A 23548-nucleotide genomic window follows, 5' to 3' on the forward strand; every position below is an offset into this window, starting at 1 on the left:
ATTAGCCATATTTTTCTGTGTATTATATCTAGGTGTTGGCCGGGCGCGGTGGCTCAAGCCTGTAATCCCAGCACTTAGGGAGGCCGAGACGGGTGGATCACGAGGTCAGGAGATCGAGACCATCCTGGCTAACACGGTGAAACCCCGTCTCTACTAAAAATACAAAAAAAAAAAAACTAGCCGGGCGAGGTGGCGGGCGCCTGTAGTCCCAGCTACTCCGGAGGCTGAGGCAGGAGAATGGCGTGAACCCGGGAGGCGGAACTTGCAGTGAGCTGAGATCCGGCCACTGCACTCCAGTCCGGGCTACAGAGCAAGACTCCGTCTCAAAAAAAAAATAAAATAAAATAAAATAAAATAAAAATAAAAAAAAAAAAAATATCTAGGTGTTTATTTCCTCTAGCAAAGGAAAGCACTTGGTTTCAACAACCACTGATCTGCCCTGCCAAACTTTCCGATCTGAGCTAATACCCAGGGAATATATAAAATCCAAACTCTTCTGCCTACCCCACCAAACTCTTTTAACTTTTAAAAAATTGTGGTAAAGTGACATAAAATTTACCATCTTAACCATATTTAGCATATAGTTCAGTAGTGTTAAGAACATTACCCTATTGTGCACCCGATCTCCAGAACTCTTCATCTTGCAAAACTGCAACTCTGTACCCATTAAACAACAGTTCTCCATTTCCCCCTTCCCTCAGCCCCTGGCAGCCACCATTCTACTTTCTGTCTCTATGAATTTGACTACTCCACATACCACCTATAAGCCAAACCATACAGTATTTGTCTTTGTTTTTTAAGAGATGGGGTCTCGCTGTGTTGCTAAGGCTGGTGTCAAACTCCTGGCCTCAGGTGATCCTCCCTCCTGTGTAGCTGGAATTACAAGCATGAGCCACTGTACCCTGCCCAGTATTTGTGAGGGGTTTTGTTTTTATTTTTTTCTTTTTACAAGCCTGGATTCTAGAATCTTTTTTTTTTTTTTTTTGGACTGACTTATTTCACTTAGCTTAATGTCCACAAGGTTCATCAATGTTAGAGCATGTGTCTGACTTTTTTTCCTTCTCAAGGCTGAATATTTTTGTATATTTACATATCCATGGATAGATGAATATCCATATATGTTTCATTGTGTGTATATATAGATAATATATATATATATGTGTGTTTATTCATCCATGGATGGACACTTGAGTTGCTTCTAATTTTCGATTATTGTATATAATGCTGCTATGAACATGTGTGTTCAAGTATTTATTCAAGTTGGGCCCTGGAGGTCAAGGCTGCAGTAAGCTGTGATCACACCACTGTACTTCAGTCTGGGTGACAAAGTGAGACCCTGTCTTTAAAGAAAAAAAAAAGAAAAATTTCTTCAGGATTATTCTCCCAGTTCTTTTGGCTATATACTCAGAAGTAGAATTGCTGGATCGTATGGTAATTCTATTTTTAATTTTTTGAGTAGCCACTGTCCTGTTTCACACAGTAGATAAGCCACTTTACATTCTCACCAACAGTACAGTTCTCCATATCTTCACCAACCTAGCCCAAGTCATTCCCAGAGTTACTAATTCTCCACATGTTCACCAACAGTTGTTATTTTCTGTTTCTTTTCTGTTCTTTGAGAGTAGCCATTCTAATGAGTGTGAAGTGGTACTTCATTGTGGTTTTGACTGGCATTTCCCTAACGATTAGTGATGTTGAACATCTTTTCATTGGTTATTGGCCATCTGTGTATCTTCTTTAGAGAAATATCTATTCAAATCCTTTGCCTTTTTTTTTTTTTTTTTTAAAGACGGTCTTGCTCTGTTACCCAGGTTGGAGTGCAGTGGCGTGATCTCTGCTCACTGCAGCCTCCACCTCCTGGGTTCAAGCTATCCTCCTACCTCAACCCCTGAGTAGCTGGAACTATAGGTGCATACCACCATGCCTGGCTAACTTTTTTTTTTTTTTGAGACGGAGTCTTGCTCTGTCACCCAGGCTGGAGTGCAGTGGCGTGATCTCGGCTCACTGCAACCTCTGCCTCCCATGTTCAAGCAATTCTCCTGCCTCAGCCTCCTGAGTAGCTGGGATTACAGGCGCCCGCCACCACACCCGGCTAATTTTTATATTTTTATTAGAGATGGGGTTTCACCATGTTGGTCAGGCTGGTCTTGAACTCCTGACCTCGTGATCAACCCACCTCGGCCTCCCAAACTGCTGGGATTACAGGCATGACCACCATGCCTGGCCTGATTTTTGTATTTTTAGTAGACATGGGGTTTCCCCATGTTGGCCAGTTTGGTCTCGAACTTCTGGGTTCAAAGCGATCCACCTGCCTCAGCCTCCCAAAGTATTGGGATTAGGCATGAGCCACTGGGTCTAGCCTTTTGCTCATTTTTCGATTGGGTTTTTTCTTGCGTCGACCTCTGTAACCTCTTTTCATGTCACTCTCCCACTTAGTATCCTAGGATTCTAACATGCAGATAGTCTCTCTGCTCCTCAGAGACAAACATGTCCTTTCCTAACTTTTGCAGTTGCTGATCCCTCTTCCAGGAATGTGGTGTTCCCAGCTCCTCTCATGACTGACTGCTGATGCTTTAAGCACCAGCTTGTCACTTTGGAGAACTTTCTTAACCATGTCATCTAAAGCCATCTCCCTCTGTACCACTGTTCATCACACTTCATCATGTCGCTGTTTCTTTTGAAAATCACTATCTGCAATTATCTTGTTTGTTTACATATTTACTTGGAATTACCTGTCCATGGAATGTAAGTTAAGTTCCATGGGACACAGACATGCCTGCCATGTTCATGGCTCCAGTGCCCAGCTTAGTACCTGGTATGTAGCCTTGGCTCAATAATATTTATTGAATGAATGAATCACTACTAGAGGGGGCATCACAGGGAGAAAGAAGACAGGTGATATGGCCCAAATTGGAATTTTACCTCCTTACCTAGACTCTGGGTCATAGAAAAGGCCGCACGAGCCTTCTGGCTCTGAACTCCATACGTTAATTCCTGGATCAGAAGCATAGTCCTGTTTGAGCCAGGGACATTGCTTTGGAGTTGCTCAGAGAAAATGGGTAAGTATTCCCAGTGTCCACCCGACAGAGGCAGAGGGCTGTGGGGGTTTGCTGTGGCCACCCTCACTCTTCGCCATACGCCTGAGGTATAAGTCAGCTCAGCTAAAGTCCTTTGAGATTTGCAGAGTACTTGGGACTATAGGAATGACTTGGGCTCCATCAGTCTCCTGAGGGCTGAGTATGTCAGTAAGAGTACCTGTAGTGAGTGGTGAGAGGATAAAAATGAACTTTCTATACCATCGTACACTAGAAAAATCAAGTTTTTTATTTTAAAATATTTTCAAAGGCAAAGGCCATAGCAAAACAACCCAAGGGTGGTTGAACCAAGTTCAGGGAATTAGAGGAGCATTAGCCATCGCAAGCAGGTCTATATAAAATACACATCGTTTATAAATGCACACAGCAGAAGGCACGGTGGCCCCAGAGGACCAGGTAGGGGGACAACAGGGAGAAACACAGCACCATCTGGAAGGACATGCACACCCACACCACTCAAAGCCCTGGGCCCCAAGTGCACCTCCAAAGTCACCTGCCCTGCAGCATGGCTCTTGCCCTTTCTGAGCCTGAGTATACCTGAAGACCAAGTTCACCAGCATCTTGGCACATCCACCTATAACTGGCACCTCTCATGGCCTCTAACAACCTAGCAAGGCTCAGAGAATGGATTTTTATCTGTCTTTCAGCAAGGACCAGGGAGAAGTGCTGAAGCAAGAAGGGTTATTTTCCTAAAAAAGACTAATGAAAGGGTGAAAGGGGCTGTTTCCAAAAAAAAAAAAAAGGATGGCCATTCATGGAAGAGTGAGTTTCACCTGAGACATACAGATTTGGTGCAAGCAACACAAAAGGCCAGGCTGTTTTATCCTAAAAACTGGGATGGGGAGAGCATGAAGAGACCACTTACTGGTAGTCCCTCCGGTCCTCATTTGGGTTTGTCATAAACAGGACAAACAGTCGTCTGCTCCACAATAAATAATTTCCACCTGGATTTCATTCCCTGATTAATCTTTCAGTGTCTGAAGAAGGGGAAACAGTGGCTGTTTCTGACACTGCCCACCCCATCTTCAGCAACTTTCCCTGATACTTCTGGCCTCCTCACTAAGGCCCTTCCAGAACCTCCAAAGCCACTATCTTAGCAGATGGGAGTCCCAGGGTGATGAGGCCAGAGTTGTGGGGCACAGAGGAGAAGGCCTTGATAGAGGAAGAGGAATATCCAAGGCAAAACCGCCACTATGTCCAAGCTCCTCATCCTCTACCTTTCCTGTCCCCAGAGGTATGAGATAGACCCCCTGGCCTGGTTCCTGCACTGCTCCAGGCCCACAGTGGATACTTCCACCTTAATGGAGAATAGGCCCCATGGACTGGAGGTCCCTCCTCCATGGCCTGCAACCCAGTGACTACAGGGGTGACACAGTGACCTCTGCCCTGTGATGGCTCAACACCATCACACGCAGCTGCCCAGACAAGCCCCCCAAACGGGCTGCTGTTGGCCATGCCTGAGATCTGGGCAGGCAGGCAGGGAGTAGACAGCAAGACCTCAGATGCAAGCCTCCACCCTCCTCTTCCCTATTTCCAGGGCTTGGTACACCTTAGACATGTTTGAACACACAAGGGCAAAACCCAGTACCAGGTTTGTGACCACAGTGATCAAAGGCCCTGCTCCACCTGTCTCACCAGAAAGTGACAGCTGAGGACACAGCATTTGGGTACCTCTGTTCTTCACAGCCCCTGCCACCATCCCCGCCATAGGCAACATCTCCCCGTAATGCAGCCAGCCACCTCATGAGGAGCCGACACAAAGCCCCGGCCCAGAGCATGGAAATTCATCTCTGGCTGGAATCCTGGCCATGAGCCCTCCCCTCTGCATTCACGGCTTCTCAGCAGGCCCCTGCCCAAGCCTGACAGGTGCCTGGCTGCCCGCAGAGAAGCCCTGTGGGAACACAGAGTGTTGGGAGAGAGCAGAGCCCACATGGGTGATTTGTGTTCTGACCTCTGACCTCACCATGGGGGTGAGCTGTGTGGCAGAGCCACATTCCAAATATGAAAGCATGGCCTCTGTCCCTTGAGGTGGCCTCCAGTGTGCTGCCTGTGTGCCAGAACTGTTTCCAAGGACCCAGTTTGTTGTGTTTTTTTTTTTCTCATTTAAGTGGTTGCTGAAGCTTTGTGTACAGAATTCCTCAGTTGGTTCCAAAAACTCTGGCTTTTTGTTTGAGTCCAAAAATCGTAGAAGCCAGTTACTTTGTAAATAGGTACTTCAGGTCTCTCATAGAGGGAGGAGAAGAGCTGCGGGGAGGAGGAGGGATCTGGAATGTTTTCCTTCATAGGCAGTCTTAGCGCAGCAGCACTGTAAACCACATTGGTGGAGACTTAGCACCCAGAACATTCTTCTTGAAGAAGGAATGGGGACAAAGGCCAAGTGGCTGTTACCTGCACACAGGAAAGATGTCCACATCAAGGAAAGGGCCCAGAAGGCAGACGGACATGGGCAGAAGGGCCAGTGATAACTTTATTTCCCCCAAGAGTGGGCCTGGGTGGGACCGATGTACCCTGCATGCTGCCCAACCTTGCTTAGGGTCAGAAGCCAGCTCAAAACAGGACCAAGTCCAGCCAGGCAGCCTGGCCTGAGGTTCTTGGCCCCTGTCCTCAACCCTCAATATCAAAAGTATTAGGAAGAGAAAAGGCCTCACCTGTGCCCAGGGACTGGGCCATTCCAACTCAAGGTGCATAACTGCTGCTCTAGCCGAGAAATACGGAACGCCAGATAGGATGAGGACATGACCAGGAAGCAGATCCTGGAGAAGGGGACAATACGGAATTGAATATTTCTTCCACAGAAAGAGCATTTCTGGAAGTTCACCACAAACAGTGGGAACCAAGCTACCCTGCAGTTGGAAGAATTAAAGAGCCCTTTGTCCTGCAGCCAGTTCAGGCCTCAGCATCTTTCTTCCCAGAGGCCATGTAAGGGTCTTGAGACTTCCCCATGGAAGTGTCCTCACAGCCCAGCTAGAGCTCTGGGCCCTTAGGCTGAGCCCTGGAGGGAGCTCTGGCCAGACAGCCAGAACAGTCATCCTACCCTCCATCTCACTAGCCACCGTGGTCCTTCCTGTGCCTCCTCTGGGAGGCCATGATGATGACCCCCTAGGCGTTGGGCCCATTCCCCCCAGCAGGTGCTGATGTTGATGGTCAAAACCCGGCTAGCAGAGCCAGAGAAGGCTGATGAGCTAAGGTGAGGGAAAGCAGGGGCTGGCTGTTCATGTCACTTCCCACGATGCTCACTGCTCTACTGGTCCTTAGACAGAGGTAGAGACAAGTCAGGGGTTCCAGAAGCTACCCTAGTGGTGGGCAGTGGAGAGGCCATGCTTTTCCTCTCTCTCTCCAATTTTCCTGGCCCTCCTTCTCCCAAATCCTATGCAGCTTTTCCTCTTTTCAACATGTCCATATCCTGCCCCTCTCCACCAAATAGTCTTAACCCTAAATTACAAGGTTTCAAGAATAAAAACTTGAGATCCTTTCTCTTGCTACAGAAGGGCATGCCACGTGGCCTTCAAATACCACCCAAGAACTTGAATTTGACTCAGAACCTTCCTCCCGGTTCTGAAGAGTGAACTCCCCACACTCCAAGGCCTTTGTTCCAAACACCTAGACATGCAGGTGGGTCTGTCCCCCTCCCCAGTATAGTCACCTACAGCACAAAGAAGACCTTGAGGAGCCGGTAATCCCACAGCGTCAGCTCCCCAGTGCTCCTGGGCTCCTCCTCCAGCTCATCCTCCTCATAGACAGCATTCTTTGCAGTGGGAGAGCAGTTTGGCATCTTCTTAGGGCAGGCAGGACCCCAGCCCGGCATGGGCCATGCCCACTTCCCACCGTTTTCTGAAGCTACTTGGGTTCTTGATTTTTCTATATGGATTTGGAGGAAAAAAAAATCAGCTCTCAGAAGCCCTGCTGGCTGTGGTGAGCCCCTTATATGGAACTGGGAAGACAGAAAGTCTGGCCTTTGCAAGTAGTTGCCATGGACAAGCCCCCCGAACTTACCAGACCTTGAAGGCTTCCTGGAGGGGAAGAAACTGTCTGTGGAGTCCACGGATGCTGGAGGGATACAAGGGATGTTGTCTGGTAGAGACAGGGACCTGGAGGAAGGGCATACCTTTCTCCACTTCATCTCAGGGATGAGGACTTCCTGCAGTAAGACAGGAGAAGCTATCTTACCATGGCCCTTGGGAACTCACTTGCCCTAAGGAGCCCATACCAGGTTTATCACAGTTTTCTCCAGATATTACCAAATATAGATGCCTAGCCAGGGATGGAAGCAGGTACAAGTGGGGAGGGCAGTTGCTACAGCAACCATATGCCTCTCCTCTCTGCTCCCTTGCTGTGACTAGCTATTCTGCCAGGAAATGATGTCCTTGAACACTGCTAGTGTAGAACCACAGTGGGATCTTAGATGTGAGGTAACCCAGATACATGCTCAGATCTGAGGCCAAGAAAGCTCAGCACAACATGTCTTAGGTAGGATAAGTTCTGGCTCCTTCTATCCCAAGCCCTAACCTCAGCAGGAAGAACTTAGGGTCCCCATCCACAAAAATGGGAACTTCACCTTCTATCCGGCACATGGTATTATGCATATCACATGCTTGGTTAACCACTAATAGTTACTGAAGGAGTCTTCAAACACCCTAGGGTCATTTCTACCCCATCCCTGCCCTAGAAACTCAGCTCTGCCTACCCAGGGCCCCAGCTGCCAAAGGAAACTTCTGGATCTTTGGCAAATCTAAAATAAGTCTGTCTGGGTTCTACAAGGACAGTCTTTGGAGTTCTGCCCTAGGGACATCTTTTATTTTTTTTGACAGGGTCTCTCTCTGTTGCCCAGGCTGGAATACAGTGTTGTGATCTTGGCTTACTGCAGCCTCAACCTCCCAGGCTCAAGTGATCCTCCTATCTCAGCCTCCTGGGAAGCTGGGACTACAGGTGTGTGTCACCATGCTCTGCTATTTGTTGTATTTTTATTGAGACAGGGTCTTACTATGCTGCCCAGTCTGGTCTCGAACTTCTGGGCTCAAGTCATCCTCCTGCTTTGGCCTCCCAAATTGCTAGGATTACAGGCATGAGCCACTGCACCCAGCTCCCAGGGACATCTTTATCCCCTTGAAGGCCATCTTGACTCAGCTGAAGAAGAGGATGGGCCACTGGCCCTGCATCTGTACAGGTGTGCAACCCAACCTGGCCAGTGTTTTGGGGCTTGAACTTCTGTTCTACTCAGAAAATCAGCCTATCGGCCAGGCACGGTGGCTCACGCCTATAATCCCAGCACTTTGGGAGGTGGAGGCCAGTGTATCACTTGAGGCCAGGAGTTCAAGATCAGCCTGGCCAACATGGTGAAACCCTATCTCTACTAAAAATATAAAATTAGGCCGGGCGCGGTGGCTCAAGCCTGTAATCCCAGCACTTTGGGAGGTCGAGACGGGCGGATCACGAGGTCAGAAGATCGAGACCAGCCTGGCTAACATGGTGAAACCCCGTCTCTACTAAAAAATACAAAAAAAACTAGCCAGGCGAGGTGGCAGGCGCCTGTAGTCCCAGCTACTCGGGAGGCTGAGGCAGGAGAATGGCGTAAACCCGGGAGGCGGAGCTTGCAGTGAGCTGAGATCCGGCCACTGCACTCCAGCCTGGGCCACAGAGCCAGACTCAGACTCCCTCTCAAAAAAAAAAAAAAAATATATATATATATATATATATATAAATTAGCTGGGTGTGATGGCAAGTGCCTGTAATCCCAGCTACTTGGGAGGGTGAGGCAGGAGAATCACTTGAACCCAGGAGGTGAAGGTTGCAGTGAGCTGAGATGTTGCCACTGCACTGTAGCATGGGTGACATAGCAAGACTCTGTCGCAAAAAAAAAAAAGGGGAGAAAAAAGAAAGCCTATCTGCTCAGGCCCTGGTGGGTCTGCATTATGGTGCAGCAAGTTTAGGAGATGCCCTGGCATAATATAGCCACTGGCTCTTGAGCCTGGTGCCCCAGTTCTGCATTTGCATTGTGGGCCCCCCCTGGGAGGCCCAGAAGCCTCAGAGCTCCAGGCACTGTCAGTCCAGCAGTCTTTGCTCCCAGCTTCAGCTCTCACCAGAGACTCAGGTTTCCCTGGAAATTCTCTTACACTCAGACTCTTCTTGCTGGAAGGCTGAGGAGGAAAGGGAAAGCAGTCACTTGTCCATCTGGAACAGGCAAGGTCAGGCATGAGGAAGCATCAGCTCTCTCCAAGAGAGCTTTACCTCCAGATAAGCCACTTTGTGTCAGGTGAAGCCCAGCTCCCAGGGTCTATAGGGGGCCCCCTATTTAATGCTGGAGCAGAGAGGCAAACCCCAGGCAACTTACTCTCCCACCTGCTGCCCCACCCCTCCCCTCTTCCTCACCATAGGCCAGAGAGAGTCACAGGGCATGTTGGGAAGCAGCTACATGTTCCTATCTGTGCATTAAGGAAGCACAAGTGAGGGCCTGGACATACAGATGGTCCCTGACTTACGATGGTTCCACTTAGGATTTTTCAACTTCATGATGGTACAAAAGTGATACCCTTTCTGTAGAAACCGTACTTCAAGTACCTATATAGCCATTCTGGTTGGTTTTTTTTTTTTTTTTTTTTTTTTTTTGAGATGGAGTCTTGCTCTTGTCACCCAGACTGGAGTGCAATGGCGTAATCTCGGCTCACTGCAACCTCCTCCTCCCGGGTTCAAGTGATTCTCCTGCCTCAGCCTCCCAAGTAGCTGGGATTACAGGTGCCTGCCACCACACCCGGCTAATTTTTGTATTTTCAGTAAAGACAGTGTTTCACTATGTTGGCCAGGCTGGTCTCGAACTCTTGACCTCAGGTAATCCACCTGCCTCGGCCTCCCAAAGTGCTGGGACCATACAGCCATTCTGTTTTTCACATTCAGTACAGGATTCAATAAGTTATATTACAAAACAGGCTTTGTCGGAGATGATTTTGCCCAGCTCTAGGCTAATGAAAGCATTCTGAGATGTTTGAGGTGAGGCTAAGCTATGATGTTCCATAGGTAATGTGTACCTCTATTAAGTGCATTTTTGACTTATGATATTTTCAACTTTTAATGGGTTTATGGGACATAAGCCCATGTACAAGGAGCATCTGGATATGGGGACACATGGGGGCCCACTGGCCTCAAAGACATGCTTGCAAGCATAGACACACAATCCAAGTACTGTCTCTTGTACATTGAGCCTGAGCCTTTAACTCCCCTCTCCCTGCCCTGTTCCCTATGCTGGAGAGATGGGCAACCTCCCCCAACACCCTTGTCCACCTGCATCCAGGCCTGAGAGACCTCCCTGGCCTTCCTGCTCCCAAGCTCCATACCTGTAGGTGGGTGCAGACTCTCCTCAGCAGGTCATATACACTGTCCCGGGAGAGCAGTGACACAAAGATATACTGGGATATGGAAAGAAAACAGACAGCGATAGGGTGAGATGAGACCCCTTGCTGTGCCAGCCAGCCCCCTCCTGGATTGGGCACAGGCCCACAGGAGTATCAGGCCGTGAGAGCCAATAGGAGCTCTGCCTAGGAACTTCTCTTCCAACTTGTTGTATGGCCTGAAATACGTACTGGAGAGCTGCAGGGTGGGGTGAAATAAAGACCTGGGAATGTGCCCAAGTCAGACTATGGGCTGCTGGGGCTGGGAGCAGAAGACTGACAAGGAAGCGCCGGCCCAGTGCACTGACCTTCTGGCTGGTGTTGGTGGTGATGGCCAGTCCATTGGGAAGGAGCCGTGCCATCTTGTGTTTTTTGATCATTTGCACAGACACCACAGGAATGACCACCTGAGAGGGAAAGGGATGCTTCTCTCAGGACTAACCCCCAAGGACATGGTCCCTTTGCTCCCTGTATAGGGACCCAGCTATGAGCCCAGCATGGCCACATGGAGAAGCCTGGCCCCATGTGGGGAAGTGTCTGAGCCTTCTACCTTCTCATCCAGGCTCCCCTTCCGGTTGTGCCTGCCACCCTGCCCCAGCCTTGGCAGGACGTGTCACTCTTGGCTGTCACATAGGTATGATCCCTGTTATCCAGGAGGCCAAGGATGGTGGCTCTGGCAAATGTCACACCCTAGTAACGGAGCTCCATAGGCTACTTCTTGGCCACAACTATGGCTCCCACTAAATGTGACATCCCGCTCTGATTCTCAAAGCATTTCTGAAATACCCAGAGGCAGAATGATTTGGCTATGAACTGTTCAGGCCAGCTCAGGCCAGATGTGGGGTCCACATTGGGGCCCCTGTTTCAGAAGGGGCAGGACTTTACTGGACACTGGATGGGATGCCTCGAAGCTGCTCATCCAACCAGCAAGGGGCTCCACCCGGGGCCCAGCATGCAGAGAGATAGGCATGACTTTGAGGCATGAGGCTGGCTCTCCCCTCACAGGATCATGGCAGCCCTTACCACTCATTACTACCTTGATATCCCTGCCAAAGAGGCTGGCATGGAAGCAGAGCCAGTTGGGGGAGATGTAGAGCCGGCCCTGGAGAAGGAGGTCCCTCTGGAGGGCACAGGAGCACACTAGGATGTCACAGGAGAGAAAATGGCCATAAGCAAGGTCAGCCCAGGAAGCCCCAGGACGTGGGTCCTCACACTCTGGAGTCCAGAGTCCAGCCTCAGGACCTATCTTCCTCAGACTCCCCCTTCCCCACCACAGACCCCAAACCCCAAACAGTCCATTCCCCAGCATTGAAGAGTCCCTCTCCTGACTGCCCCTCCACTCCACCAGCCTGCTGGATGTTTCTTCCTTCTCCACCCATGCTCCAGAGGGTCCAGGCAAGTTCCTGCCCTGATCTCCGAGCCTGCAATCTCACAGCCTCAGGCAGAATCCCTGACCTTTCCCTGCTCTGCTCTGCCCTGAGGGCCTTGATTGTGCAAATGCCCCCACATGCTCAGTGAGAGGCCAGAGCAGGGAAGAAGTCACTGGTAAGAGCAGAACAGACACAAGATTCCGAAGCCCTGACGTTTCCCCAAGAAAACCTTCAAAAATGCAATGCTATGTCCCAAACCAGCCCTGTCTTCTCACATTCTGGGGGAGTGGTCCACATCTAAAGGACAGCCAGTTCCCATTTCTAAGTCATGCTTTGGAGGCTCCAGAGCAGAGGCCCCTGGCCCCAGGCACACTGGGTGCCTAACCAGCTATACCAGGGAGACAGCTCACCTTTGAGAACCACTTCCTCCAAGGGAACATCCTTAAACAGCTTGTGGTATTGCTGGTTGTATTTATTCAGTGTTATCTGCAAACACACAGGCTGCGTCTGAGAAGCCCTGGGAGGTGCGACCGCCAAAGGGGCCCTGCTCCAGCCAACAGGAAATGCCACAGCCCCCCGGCCCATGCTGGGGACTTAGCATGAGGCAGCTAGTAAGCAGCCAGTGAGTATGGAGGGCTGTGTGCCAAGCACAGCTTGTCTCCTGGTGCTGCTGGTCCTGACAGGCAGCTTGTATTAGCAGAAGGGGACACCCTACTCCCACCCAGGAAGGGACACCCACTCAGGCTTCCTGATTTCCTGATGACCAGCCTGGTGGCCAAGGCGCCAAAAGTCACTAAATTCTGGCAGCCCAGGACCCCTTCCTGGGTGAATAGTGAGAAGTCAGCCTCCAGACTTACCCCTTCTCGGCCACACTTCTTTATCTCTTCACCCTTCAAGCCTTCTGGCCAGTGCGGACTGCAAAGGAGACATTCCATTTTGGGGACAAGGAACCCCAGTCCTGCCCATGCGTACTCAGTGCCAATTCTGCCCTGGCCTTGAGCCAGAAGCTTGGGGCAGAGATCGGAGACTAGGGCCCTTCTCTAGGGGACACAGCAAAATGACAAGTACAGAAAGAACACAGCTATACAGCTCATCCCTGGGGGAGGGCACTGCGGGAGGCATGGAGGGGTCGCCAAGGGCCCACCTTCCCCGGTGCGAGCGAGCAGCATCTCCAGGAGGTGCGCACAGTCTCCCAGAGATGCTGAGGAGCTGCCCACCTGGGTGACAAAGACCCTGTCCCATTTCTCTGGCCAAGGGGTAAGCAGGGGAGCAGGCAGTGCCGGAATAGGGACCAGTTTGGGGTGTGGGTGAGGTGAAGGTGTCAGACTCACAGCTCCGGGGCCTGGCCGCAGGCCATGATGCCAGCAGGACTGCCCTCCCTGCCGCCTCCTCCCTGTGGCCTGAGCTCTGCTGCGGGAAGTTTGGCACAGACTCACCTGACCTGACTGAAGCTACCACACTGGGAGAGGGGGATGGCGCTGAGAAAAAAGGTAAACCTTTGCCTTGTCTGGGTTGGCCCAGGGCACAGGTGAGCAGGGAGGAGGCTGGAAACCCGAGAAGCATGGACTCTGCTAGGTCCCAGTGCACTGGGACAGGCCTGAGGGGCGGGAGGAAGAAGCCTGGGGCAGCCTGTGCCTGACCTCACAGACCTACAAAGGGGCCCGGCTCAGCCTTGAGATCTTCTTACAAACAGGTCACCTCCTGAGGGCTTCCCACCCCCAAGTCTGTGTGTATCTCCGACTGGGAAAGGGGTCCTCACCTGTAGTCCGGGGGCTCCTCAACTCTGTCTGGTTTCTCTTTGCAGGGCACAGCACTGTTCAGAGAAGCTGTCTTTCCGTGCATTTGTTGGTTGCTAGGGAAAAACAGGCCCACATCAGGAAGGGGGCTTCATGAGGACACCTTTCCCCACCAGCCCCACCATGCCCAGGGCCGCTGCCTCTGTCCCCCACCCAAGACTGGCCCTCGTATTGAGGGTGACACTGAAGATGTCACAGTTCAGAGGCAGCGGCGCAGGCAGAGGTTCTGGGATGGCTGATGGGATTGGGGGTCTCACACAGCATGTTTCCCAAAAGCCCGAAGTTCTGCTTATGCCTGGTCTGGGAGGAAAATCAACCTGTCTACCTCATCTCCAGTGCCAGGCAGCTCGTAGGCCAGGCCGAGTGAGGCCTCTAGCCCCACCCTTGAGGAGGCACACTGAGAGGGAGGACCCTGAGACTTGCTTATGCCGAGAACAAAAGTGTCCAAAGTACCCGCGCGGCATGACTGTAAACCATCAGGTTCCAGGAAAGGAGGTTGAGCACAGGAGGCCTTATCAAATGAAGCTCAGGAGCGAATGCGAATGCGCTAAAGGTGTGGGAGGTGGACGCCCGTCTGCCTGCAGGTGAGTGTGGCCAGGAGGAGAGGAGCCATCTTATACCAGGAAGTGGCCTCAGTCACCTCCAACAGTCAGGACAGCTTGGTGATGAGAGCCAAAACATCTCAAAAATGTCCCTGAGGGACAGCATGGGAGGGAACAGATCCTTTCTCCCTGGGCAGGTAGGGCTCTCCAATGGCCTTTGAGTTCCTGCCTCCACTAAACGCTCCAAAGGATCGTTACCCTGGCTTCCTCCAAAGAAACACTCCTCCAGGCTTCACATCAATAAAGCCTGAGCCATCAAACCAGCTCCAACCGAGTGGGCGCAGGGGCTGACCGAGAGAGAGGATGGCCAAGAAACACGGCCACACTGGGGCAGTATGGTGGTCAGGAACAGGTAACAAGGTCATGTGCAGTGGTCCCACAGCAGATTAGGAGCTGGAGCCTGGAACCTACAAATCTCAGTGCTCAGTCACACTCCGCTCTGTGACTGAGGCCAGCCAAAGTTCTCTTCTTCAAGAACAGAGTTATTGCATCAGCCTAAGATCTGCCAGGACCCTCAGAGACTGATTTAGCCTCACCCCCTCCCACCATACCATTGTACAGATTACGAAACTGAGTCCTGCCAAGGGACAGGCTGTGTCCGGTATTACAGTGAACAGCCAGTGACCTCACCCACAAAATCAGTCCAGCCATGGCCATGTGGCCTGGTTACCTCTGTCCTCCACCTTAGAGAGGATTTTATCACACATATCAACATATACCTACAACAGTCTTGTGAAGTGACAGATTTTGTTAGAGACTTGACTCTCAAAGTTGATTTCTGGATTTATTTGGTTCCATCACGTCACATTTCACAGAGGTTTTTTTCCCCTTGATTTTTAAAGCTCATTATAGAAAATATGAAAAATATAAGATCAAAATCACCTATAAGAAAGATTCCCCAAAAATCACCCAAAGAAAAAATGTATGATAAATATATAACCTATATAAATGGTTATATAATCTATAATTTGTGTACCCTACTTCTGTGGCTTAACCTGATTTCATGAGAAATTTCCCATGTCACTCACTGTCCATTCCTAGGATAGATTCTCAGAAGTGAAATTAGTGGATTGAGAATGAACAGATGCAGGCCAGGCACGGTGGCTCACGCCTGTAATCCCAGCACTTTGGGAAGCTGAGGCAGGCGGATCACAAGGTCAGGAGTTCAAGACCAGCCTGGCCAAGATAGTGAAACCCTGTCTCTAGTAAAAATACAAAAAAAGTAGCCAGTTGTGGTGGCGGGCGTCTGTGGTCCCAGCTACTCAGGAGGCTGAGACAGAGAACTGCTTGAACCCAAGAGGCAGAGGTTGCGGTGAGCCAAGATGGCGCTATAGAGCGAGATTCCATCTCAGGAAAAAAAAAAAAAAAAAGAATGAACAGATACTATTCCAGTTAACCCAGGCATCAGCACGATATGAGCGTGCCTGTTTCCCGATATTCAGGCCCTTCTCTGGATATTGTCTCTCACTCACCTTTGCAAATCTGATAGGTGAAAATACGTTGTCTTCATTTGTATTTCTGCTTACTGGTAGGGTGAACACTTTTTTCCAAATAATTATTAACCACTAGAATTTCATTGTCTTATAGACAATTCACAGGTGAAATACTTTCTTCATTTGTATTGAAGTTCTTTCTTCATTTGTATAAATTTTTACTGGCCTTTTTTTTTTTTTTTTTTTTGAGATGGTGTCTTGCTATTGCCTAGGCTGGAGTCCAGTGTCGGGATCTCGGCTCACTGCAACCTCGCCTCCTGGGTTCCAGTGATTCTCCTGCCTAGCCTCCCAAGTAGCTGGGACTACAGGCGTGTGTCACTGCACCCGACTAATTTTGTATTTTTTAGTAGAGACAGGGTTTCACCATACTGACCAGGCTAGTCTCGAACTCCTGACCTTGTAATCCCCCTGCCTTGGCCTCCCAAAGTGCTGGGATTACAGGCATGAGCCACCGTGTCCAGCCCTTTTTTTTTTTTTGAGACAGGGTTTCACTCTGTCGCCCAGGCTAGAGTACAGTGGTGCAATCTTGGCTCACTGCAGCCTCAACCTCCAGACCTCAAGTGATCCTCCCACCTCAGCGTCCCAAGTAGCTGGGACTATAGGCCTCTGCCACCACGCCAGGCTGTTTTTCATTTTTTTGTAGGGGGGGGTCTCACTGTGTTGTCCAGGCTGGTCCTAAACTCCTAAGCTCAGTCATCCCACCTCAGCTTCCCAAAGTGCTGGGATTACAGGTGTGAGCCACCATGTCTAGCTTTCTTTTTTTTTTTTTGAGACAGAGTCTCACTCTGACACCCAAGCTGGAGTGCAATGGCGTGATCTCAGCTCACTGCAACCTCCACCTCCCAGGTTCAAGCGATTCTCATGCCTCAGTCTCCTGAGTAGCTGGGATTACAGAAGCCTGCCACCACATCTGGCTAATTTATATGTGCGTGTGTATATACATGTGTATATATATGTATATATATGTATGTGTGTGTGTGCGTGTGTGTGTGTGTATATATATATATAGTTTTTGTTTTTGTTTTTTTAGTAGAGATGGGGTTTCACCATGTTGGGCAGTCTGGTCTTGAACTCCTGATCTCAGGTGATTCACCTGCCTTGGCCTCCCAAAGTACTGGGATTACAGGTATGAACCACCATGTCCGACCTGTAAATTCTTTATTGAGAATGTTAATCCTTAGTTTATCATTTTTGTGATATTTTCCCCAATTTGTCATTTCTCTTTTGTCTGTGGTATTTCTGCTGTGTCTGTGTGTAATTACTGTGTGGTAGATTCCATCTATTTCTTCCATGTATGTTTCTCGCTTGGTCTAAGTCCTCTCACAGGACAGTCCTTGGAGGAGCAGCATACACAAGTCAGACCACTGAGCCGTTACAGCGTGAGCCTGGCAGTCAACCCATGGGGCCGCCAGGGAAAAATCCTGTAGGCTCAGCTCTAAAGAACCTGCACTCTAGCCTGAAGGATGGACGAGGGATAGAATGGGATGACAATGGGGAGGAGCTTAGACAGTGCTTTCAGAGGCAGGGAGCCTGTTGCTTGAGAGTGTGACTCAAGTTCTCAGGACAGCAGGAGCTCAGAGGACGCACAGATCTGAAATACTCACAGTGGGGTTCCTAGAGAAAAGGAAGCTGAGCCTTAGAAACTGGTATAATTATAATCTTGTATGGATTATCTAATCTTGCATAGATAATCATGTCTTTGCATGGATTCTAAACCAAACACATCCTTAGGTTCAAATGTGACTTTCTCAGGGAGAGAAGCTTTCCCTCAGCCCTCCCCCAGCCTAGGTGAGGAGTCTCTGCTTCAGACACTCACAGCACCCTGATGGGAAGTCTCCTCTCGGCATCTGTCACACTGTTTCAGAGTCTGTGAGCCCCTGGAGATGCACAGACTCCGCCTAGTCCTTCACTGAATCCCCTGAGTCCAGTGCTGAGCATGCAGCAGGCGCTCAAGACAACTCTGGGGAGGGGCTTTCCTGCCTTCAGACCAGGCTCAGCCACCAAGCCCGGCCAACTCTCGAGTCTCTTTAAATTAAAAGCCAACTCGGGCCGGGTGCGGTGGCTCAAGCCTGTAATCCCAGCACTTTGGGAGGCCGAGACGGGCGGATCACGAGGTCAGGAGATCGAGACCATCCTGGCTAACACGGTGAAACCCCGTCTCTACTTAAAAAAAAATACAAAAACTTAGCCGGGCGAGGTGGCAGGCGCCTGTAGTCCCAGCTACTCAGGAGGCTGAGGCAGGAGAATGGGGTGAACCTGGAAGGCGGAGCTTGCAGTGAGCTGAGATCCGGCCGCTGCACTCCAGCCTGGGCGACAGAGCGAGACTCCGTCTCAAAAAAAAAAGAAAAAAAAAAAATTAAAAGCCAACTCCTGGCTGGGCATGGTGGCTGAGCCTGATCTGAAGGCAGGCTCCCAGCACTTTGAGAGGCTGAGGCAGGCGGATCACCCGAGGTCAGGAGTTCAAGACCAGTCTGGCCAACATGTTGAAAACCCATCTCTACTAAAAATACAAAGATTAGCTGGGCATGGTGGCGGGCACCTGTAATCTCAGCTACTCAAGGGGCTGAGGCAGGAAAATCACTTGAACCCAGGAGGCGGAGCTTGCAGTGAGCCGAGATCGCACCATTGCACTCCAGTCCAGCCTAGGCAACCAGAGTGAAATTCTGTCTTTAAAAAAAAAAAAGCCAACTCCTTTACACATGATCAAGGGGATGGTTACAAGCCACTCCTTTATGTTTATCCACTGAAGCCAGTTCCTCCTGTCTCTCTGCTGATAATGCTCTTGGCTCAGAGACCCTTTCTATGGCTAAAATGAGGAAACCTGCAATGCTCGCAAAACAATCTTCATTCACTTTCCACTAAATAGTCGTATCTTCTCCCCTGTAGTGTTTATTTTGACAAATGAAAATAAAGAGGCCGGGCGCAGTGGCTCACGCCTGTAATCCCAGCACTTTGGGAGGCCGAGGCGGGTGGATCACCTGAGGTTGGGAGTTCGAGACCAGCCTGACCAACATGGAGAAACCCCGTCTCTACTAAAAATACAAAATTAGCTGGGCCTGGTGGCACATGCCTATAATCCCAGCTACTAGGGAGGCTGAGGCAGGACAATTGCTTGAACCTGGGAGGCGGAGGTTGCGGTGAGCTGAGATCGTGCCATTGCACTCCAGCCTGGACAACAAGAGTGAAACTCCGCCTCAAAGAAAAAAAAAAAAAAAAGAAATGGGAGCAGTGCCACTTGAAGAAGTACAGGGCAGAGTGGTCACTGAGCACGCACCAGCAGAACCAGTCAGGCAGGGGACAGCCAGTGACCAGCTAGGCCCCAACCCAGAGGGCAAAGGAGGCTTTAAGAGCACAGGGCTCAGCCTGGTCGCCCACCCTGCGGGCAGCCACTGTAGACTCTACTCACAGACTTTTTCTCACGCTAGGTGTTCATGCCCTATGGGTCGTGAACCACATCTCCTCCCGCTCTGTCCCATCCCGTCCCGTCCTGTCCCGTCCCGTCCCGTCCCCACGCCCCAGCTGTGGAGTTCATGTCAGGAGTCCTAGAAGCCACAAAAAACTCTAATTTCTGTCAGGAGAGGTGTGGAGCAGGGGAGTGGCAGTATTTTGACATTAAAGGGGGTAGAAAAGATTGGAAATCCTCTGATGAGGCCCCTTCCCCCAGCTGAGCCTGGTCTGAAGGCAGGAAGGCCCCTCCCTAGGGGGCACAGCAGGTGTCTGCCTGCTCTCCAGCCCCAGGCAGCAAAAATACTCCCTTTTCGCATCATAAGGCAGGTAGGGAGCTCCTCAGCCTGAGAAGCTGCCAGAGGGCAAGAATGGCACCAGCACAGGGAGATGTCAAGAATGGGGAGACAGGGCAGGAGAGGAGAGGGCAATGAGTGGGAGCCCAGATACACAGGAGTCTAGGGGCCTCGTGGTGCACCTGATACAGGCACTCTGCTCTGCACACCTCCCCCGGGCTCCAAATACCCACACCAGGCAGTCACTCCCAAGTCTAACTCTGTAACCTTGACACCCACACCCTCCCAAGCTTCACACCCTGCCATCTAGATGCATCCATGCATGTAAGCTCAGCAGCAGCCCCCCAAGCCTGCTTCCTCTTTGGCGTCCAATGTCTGTGAAAGGCTCTATCCTCCCTACAGTGACCCAGGCCAGAATACTCCACTCATTCTTCTCCCCACCTCCACAGCCAATCAAGCCCTCAGGTCCTCCCCGCCGACCCCCGAGATAACCCATGAAACCATCTCTTTTCTCATTCCTGCTACACCACGCAAGCCCAGTCCACGATCCTTTTCCCAGATGCTGGCAACAGCTCCCTGACCGAACCTGCCTCCAGCTGTGTGGGTACACACTGCCTGCCTCTCTCCCACATGCACACTGCCCAGAGGGCCAGCTAGGGCCCGGGTCTGATCCTGCCACTCTCCTGCTGATGCTCCTTCTTCACTTCCCGTCACTTCTTCAGCTGGCCTCCCAGACCTTCCTGCTTTCCAACCTCACCCCGGTCATCCCCTCACCTGCAGTGCAGCCCAGCACCTTCACTTCCATGCCACAGCAGCCCTTCACACCTACGTGCTTTGCCTGCTTACCTGCTTACCCTTCTCATGCTTATATACCTGGGGAGTTCCCGGTCATCTTTCAAGCCCCAGGTGAAATGTCACCACCTCTGTGAAGCCTTCCCTGGTTTGCCCCAGTAGAGGGGCTCACTCCCTCTTCTGTGGTCCACTGTCGCTTCTTGCAGGCTGCTGCCCCAGCACTTACCACACCAGAGTGTGCCTGTCTGTTTACACATCTGTGTCCCCCAGTTGACTCTGAGCTCCAGCAAGGGCATGTCCCGTACATCTCTGTATCCCCAGCATACAGCCAGCACCCAGTGTTTGCTGAATGAAGGAGAGACAGGGAAAGAGAGAGAACACCCCAAAAGGGAGAAGGAGAGGAAAAAGCAAGGCAGTAAGACTGAGGGAGCACAGAGAATGACACACCCAGCAGGAAAGGAGGGGAGAGGCTGGACAGGAGCTGACGGGGTCCCCCACAGCAGGGCCCTTCCCTCCAGGAGCTCTGGTCCGGTACCTCAAGGCACTCAGCCCTGGGTGGTTGACTGATCAAAGAGGAACTCAGGTGGGAGGTATGAGGCGCAAGGAAAGAATAAAGGGCCTGGGCAGGATGGGGTATTTGGGTGAAAGCACAGGCTGGGTCCCTCCTGTCTCCAGTGGGCTGCACGCCCTTGGGCGGGCCATGCCCTGGCAACACTCCCCCAGACTTCCCAGCCCTTCCTAACCACAGGGCAAACCTCCTTCCAGTACTCATCCAAGCCTCTGGCAGTGGCCAAGCCTGTGGCTGATGCTGAAGCACAAACCTCAGCCGGGCCTGCGTGGTCACAGGCAGGGCCTTCCCCACAGCTGGGGTGGGGTGGTCCCCTTGGGCATCTACTCCTCCAAGGAGGTAACCGCACTCTCCCAAGCTGACTTCTTGTGGACCCTGTGGGTCCTGCCAACTCTTCTCAAGGCCAGGCCAAAGACAGCTCCACCCTCTTGTGCAGCCAGCCAGGACGCTCGACCCCAGTGAGCTCCAAGCAGAGACCTGAAAACAACACTGTTCTCTTCCAAACAAAAACACATCATGGCAACAGGCCCTGACAGTACAAACCCAGAAACCAGGGAAATAGCCATCCAAGGACAGGAAGCTTCGTGGACATCTGTCCTGGATAGAACTTTGCGAACTGGAGCTCAGTAGGCTGGACCTGGGACTCTTCCCCCGACTGGCTGCTCCAGATCTCCCTGACAAGGTCTCCTCACGCCACCCTCACCTCTTACTCAGCTCACCTCCTACTTCAGGGCGAAAGGACACTCTCCTTTTAGCTCTAAAGTGTAGCCGGCTGGGTGCATATTAGAATCACCTGCAGTGCTTTTGTTTTGTTTTTTTTTAAAGAAAAAGAGATGGAGTCTTGCTCTGTTGCCCAGGCTGGAACACAGTGGTGCAATCACAGCTCACCACAGCCTCAACTTCCTGGGGCTCAAGTGATCCTCCTGCCTAAGCCTCCCAAAGTAGCTGAAAATACAGGTGTATGCCACCATGCCCAGCTATTTTTTTTTTATTTTTATTTTTATAGAGATAAGGTGTTGCTATGTTGACCAGGCTGGTCTGGAACTCCTGGCCTCAAGCAATTCTCCCACCTCAGCCTTCCAAAGTGCTGAGATTACAGGCATGAGCCACTGTGCTCAGCCTGCAGTCCTTTAAAAAAAAAAAAAAAAAATGATGCCTGAGCTCTGTCTCAAACCAGTTAAATCAGAGTATCTGGGAATAGCATTTAAATAATTATAGATTTATTAAATTGTTGTTGAAGTATTATTTACATACAGAAAAGCACATGTTAAGTAAATGTACAATTCAATGCATTTCACAAATGAGTACACACCTGGGAACAAGGCCCCCAGAACCACCCGCTGCTTCTTCTACTTTCATTGGCCACACCCTCCTGGCCATGGATAACCGTCATCCTGACTTCCAGCACCAGAGTGCTTTTGCTTATTTTGGGACTTTACATGAATGGAATCATACCATACATACTTGTCTGCTTTTACTCAGCAATGCATTTGAAATATGGATATACCACAATTTATTTATTCATTTTACTATTGATGGACATTTGGGCAGTTTCCAGTTTTTGCCTCTTATGAAAGTGCTATGAAAATTCTATTACCAGTCTTGTGCACGCAAATATTCACTTCTGTAGGTAAACACTTAGGATTAGAAGTGCTAGGTCATAAGGCAGGTGTATGTTCAGCTTCTTTTTTTTCTTTTTGAGACAGAGTCTCATTCTGTCACCCAGGTTGGAGGGCAGTGGCATAATCTTGGGTCACTGCAGTCTCAACCTCCCAGGTTCAAGAGATTCTCATGTCTCAACCCTGTGAGTAGCTGGGATTACAGGCGTGTGCCAGCATGCCCAGCTAATTATTGTATTTTTAGCAAAGACGAGGTTTCACCATGTTGGCCAGGCTGGTCTCGAACTCCTGACCTCAGGTGATCCACCTGCCTCAGCCTCCCAAAGTGCTGGGATTATAGGCATGAGTCACCGCACCTGGCCAGCTTTAGCTTTTAAGGGTTCCCAAGTGATTGTAAACCCCCAGCCAACTAAGAAAGCACAGGAAGAACGCTGCCCCCACCCCTCCTTTCTTTGTGGCTTCTCTCCGAGGCCAATCTGCCTGCCTGGGCTCTGAAACTGGGGTCCTGACCCTCCTGAGCCTTCTTCACCCTGGCCCTCTTGAGTTTTAGGAACTTCCTTGGCAAGGCAGGGGACCCCACTGTCAATAAGATTCCCTTCATCTGTTTAAGGCCTGAGGGCCCATTTCCTAGGTTATACCATGGAAGTCACAAGACCAGCTTTTCCAGGTGGCAGAGGCCAGCTCTGAACCACACTGTGTCCTTCCCAAGAGACTCCCTATGTGCTCTCAGGGCCACAGTCCCTACACACAGTCAGAAACTGGGTGACAAGACCTTTCCTGATAGCAAACTAGGATTCTGTGGAGAGAGGTAGGCTCATCGTCAACGTGCTGAAACTTGAAGATAAAAGGTAATTTCCCTCTTTTGCAAAAATAATGTTATTATTGCTGTCTTGCACTTTCATAGAAGCTGCACCTCCCTTTTTATTTTCTCAGGTGACATTCCATATCTAGGACGACTGCTTTGTCCTTTCCACTGACTGGAGGAGGGGAGAAAAATCCCATAATTGAGTCTCATACTGACTGTAAGGGGGTGAGGCTTAGTGAGTTGGGGTTCCACTCAGCTCTCCTGGCAGCGCGCTCCAGAGGGGCAGGAA

At 50.6% G+C, this 23548-nt stretch overlaps 1 protein-coding gene across 1 annotated transcript in view; it reads right to left on the reverse strand.

Annotated features, from left to right (window-relative positions):
* Nucleotides 1-2188: 2188 nt before the first annotated feature.
* GRAMD2A (GRAM domain containing 2A) overlaps nt 2189-23548 on the reverse strand; it is a 41124-nt gene continuing 19764 nt past the window's right edge. The window contains exons 2-12 of the mRNA XM_008016022.3: nt 13604-13696; nt 12702-12759; nt 12255-12330; nt 11511-11614; nt 10783-10881; nt 10421-10492; nt 9173-9229; nt 7089-7233; nt 6743-6953; nt 5744-5848; nt 2189-5483 (exon numbers count right to left, since the gene is read on the reverse strand). Coding sequence (XP_008014213.3) covers nt 5480-5483; nt 5744-5848; nt 6743-6953; nt 7089-7233; nt 9173-9229; nt 10421-10492; nt 10783-10881; nt 11511-11614; nt 12255-12330; nt 12702-12759; nt 13604-13696 — 1024 coding nt within the window. The 3' untranslated portion in view covers nt 2189-5479. The remainder of the gene's footprint in view (nt 5484-5743; nt 5849-6742; nt 6954-7088; nt 7234-9172; nt 9230-10420; nt 10493-10782; nt 10882-11510; nt 11615-12254; nt 12331-12701; nt 12760-13603; nt 13697-23548) is intronic.

The sequence above is a fragment of the Chlorocebus sabaeus genome, chromosome 26 (genome assembly GCF_047675955.1).
Source record: "Chlorocebus sabaeus isolate Y175 chromosome 26, mChlSab1.0.hap1, whole genome shotgun sequence".
NCBI lineage: Eukaryota > Metazoa > Chordata > Mammalia > Primates > Cercopithecidae > Chlorocebus > Chlorocebus sabaeus.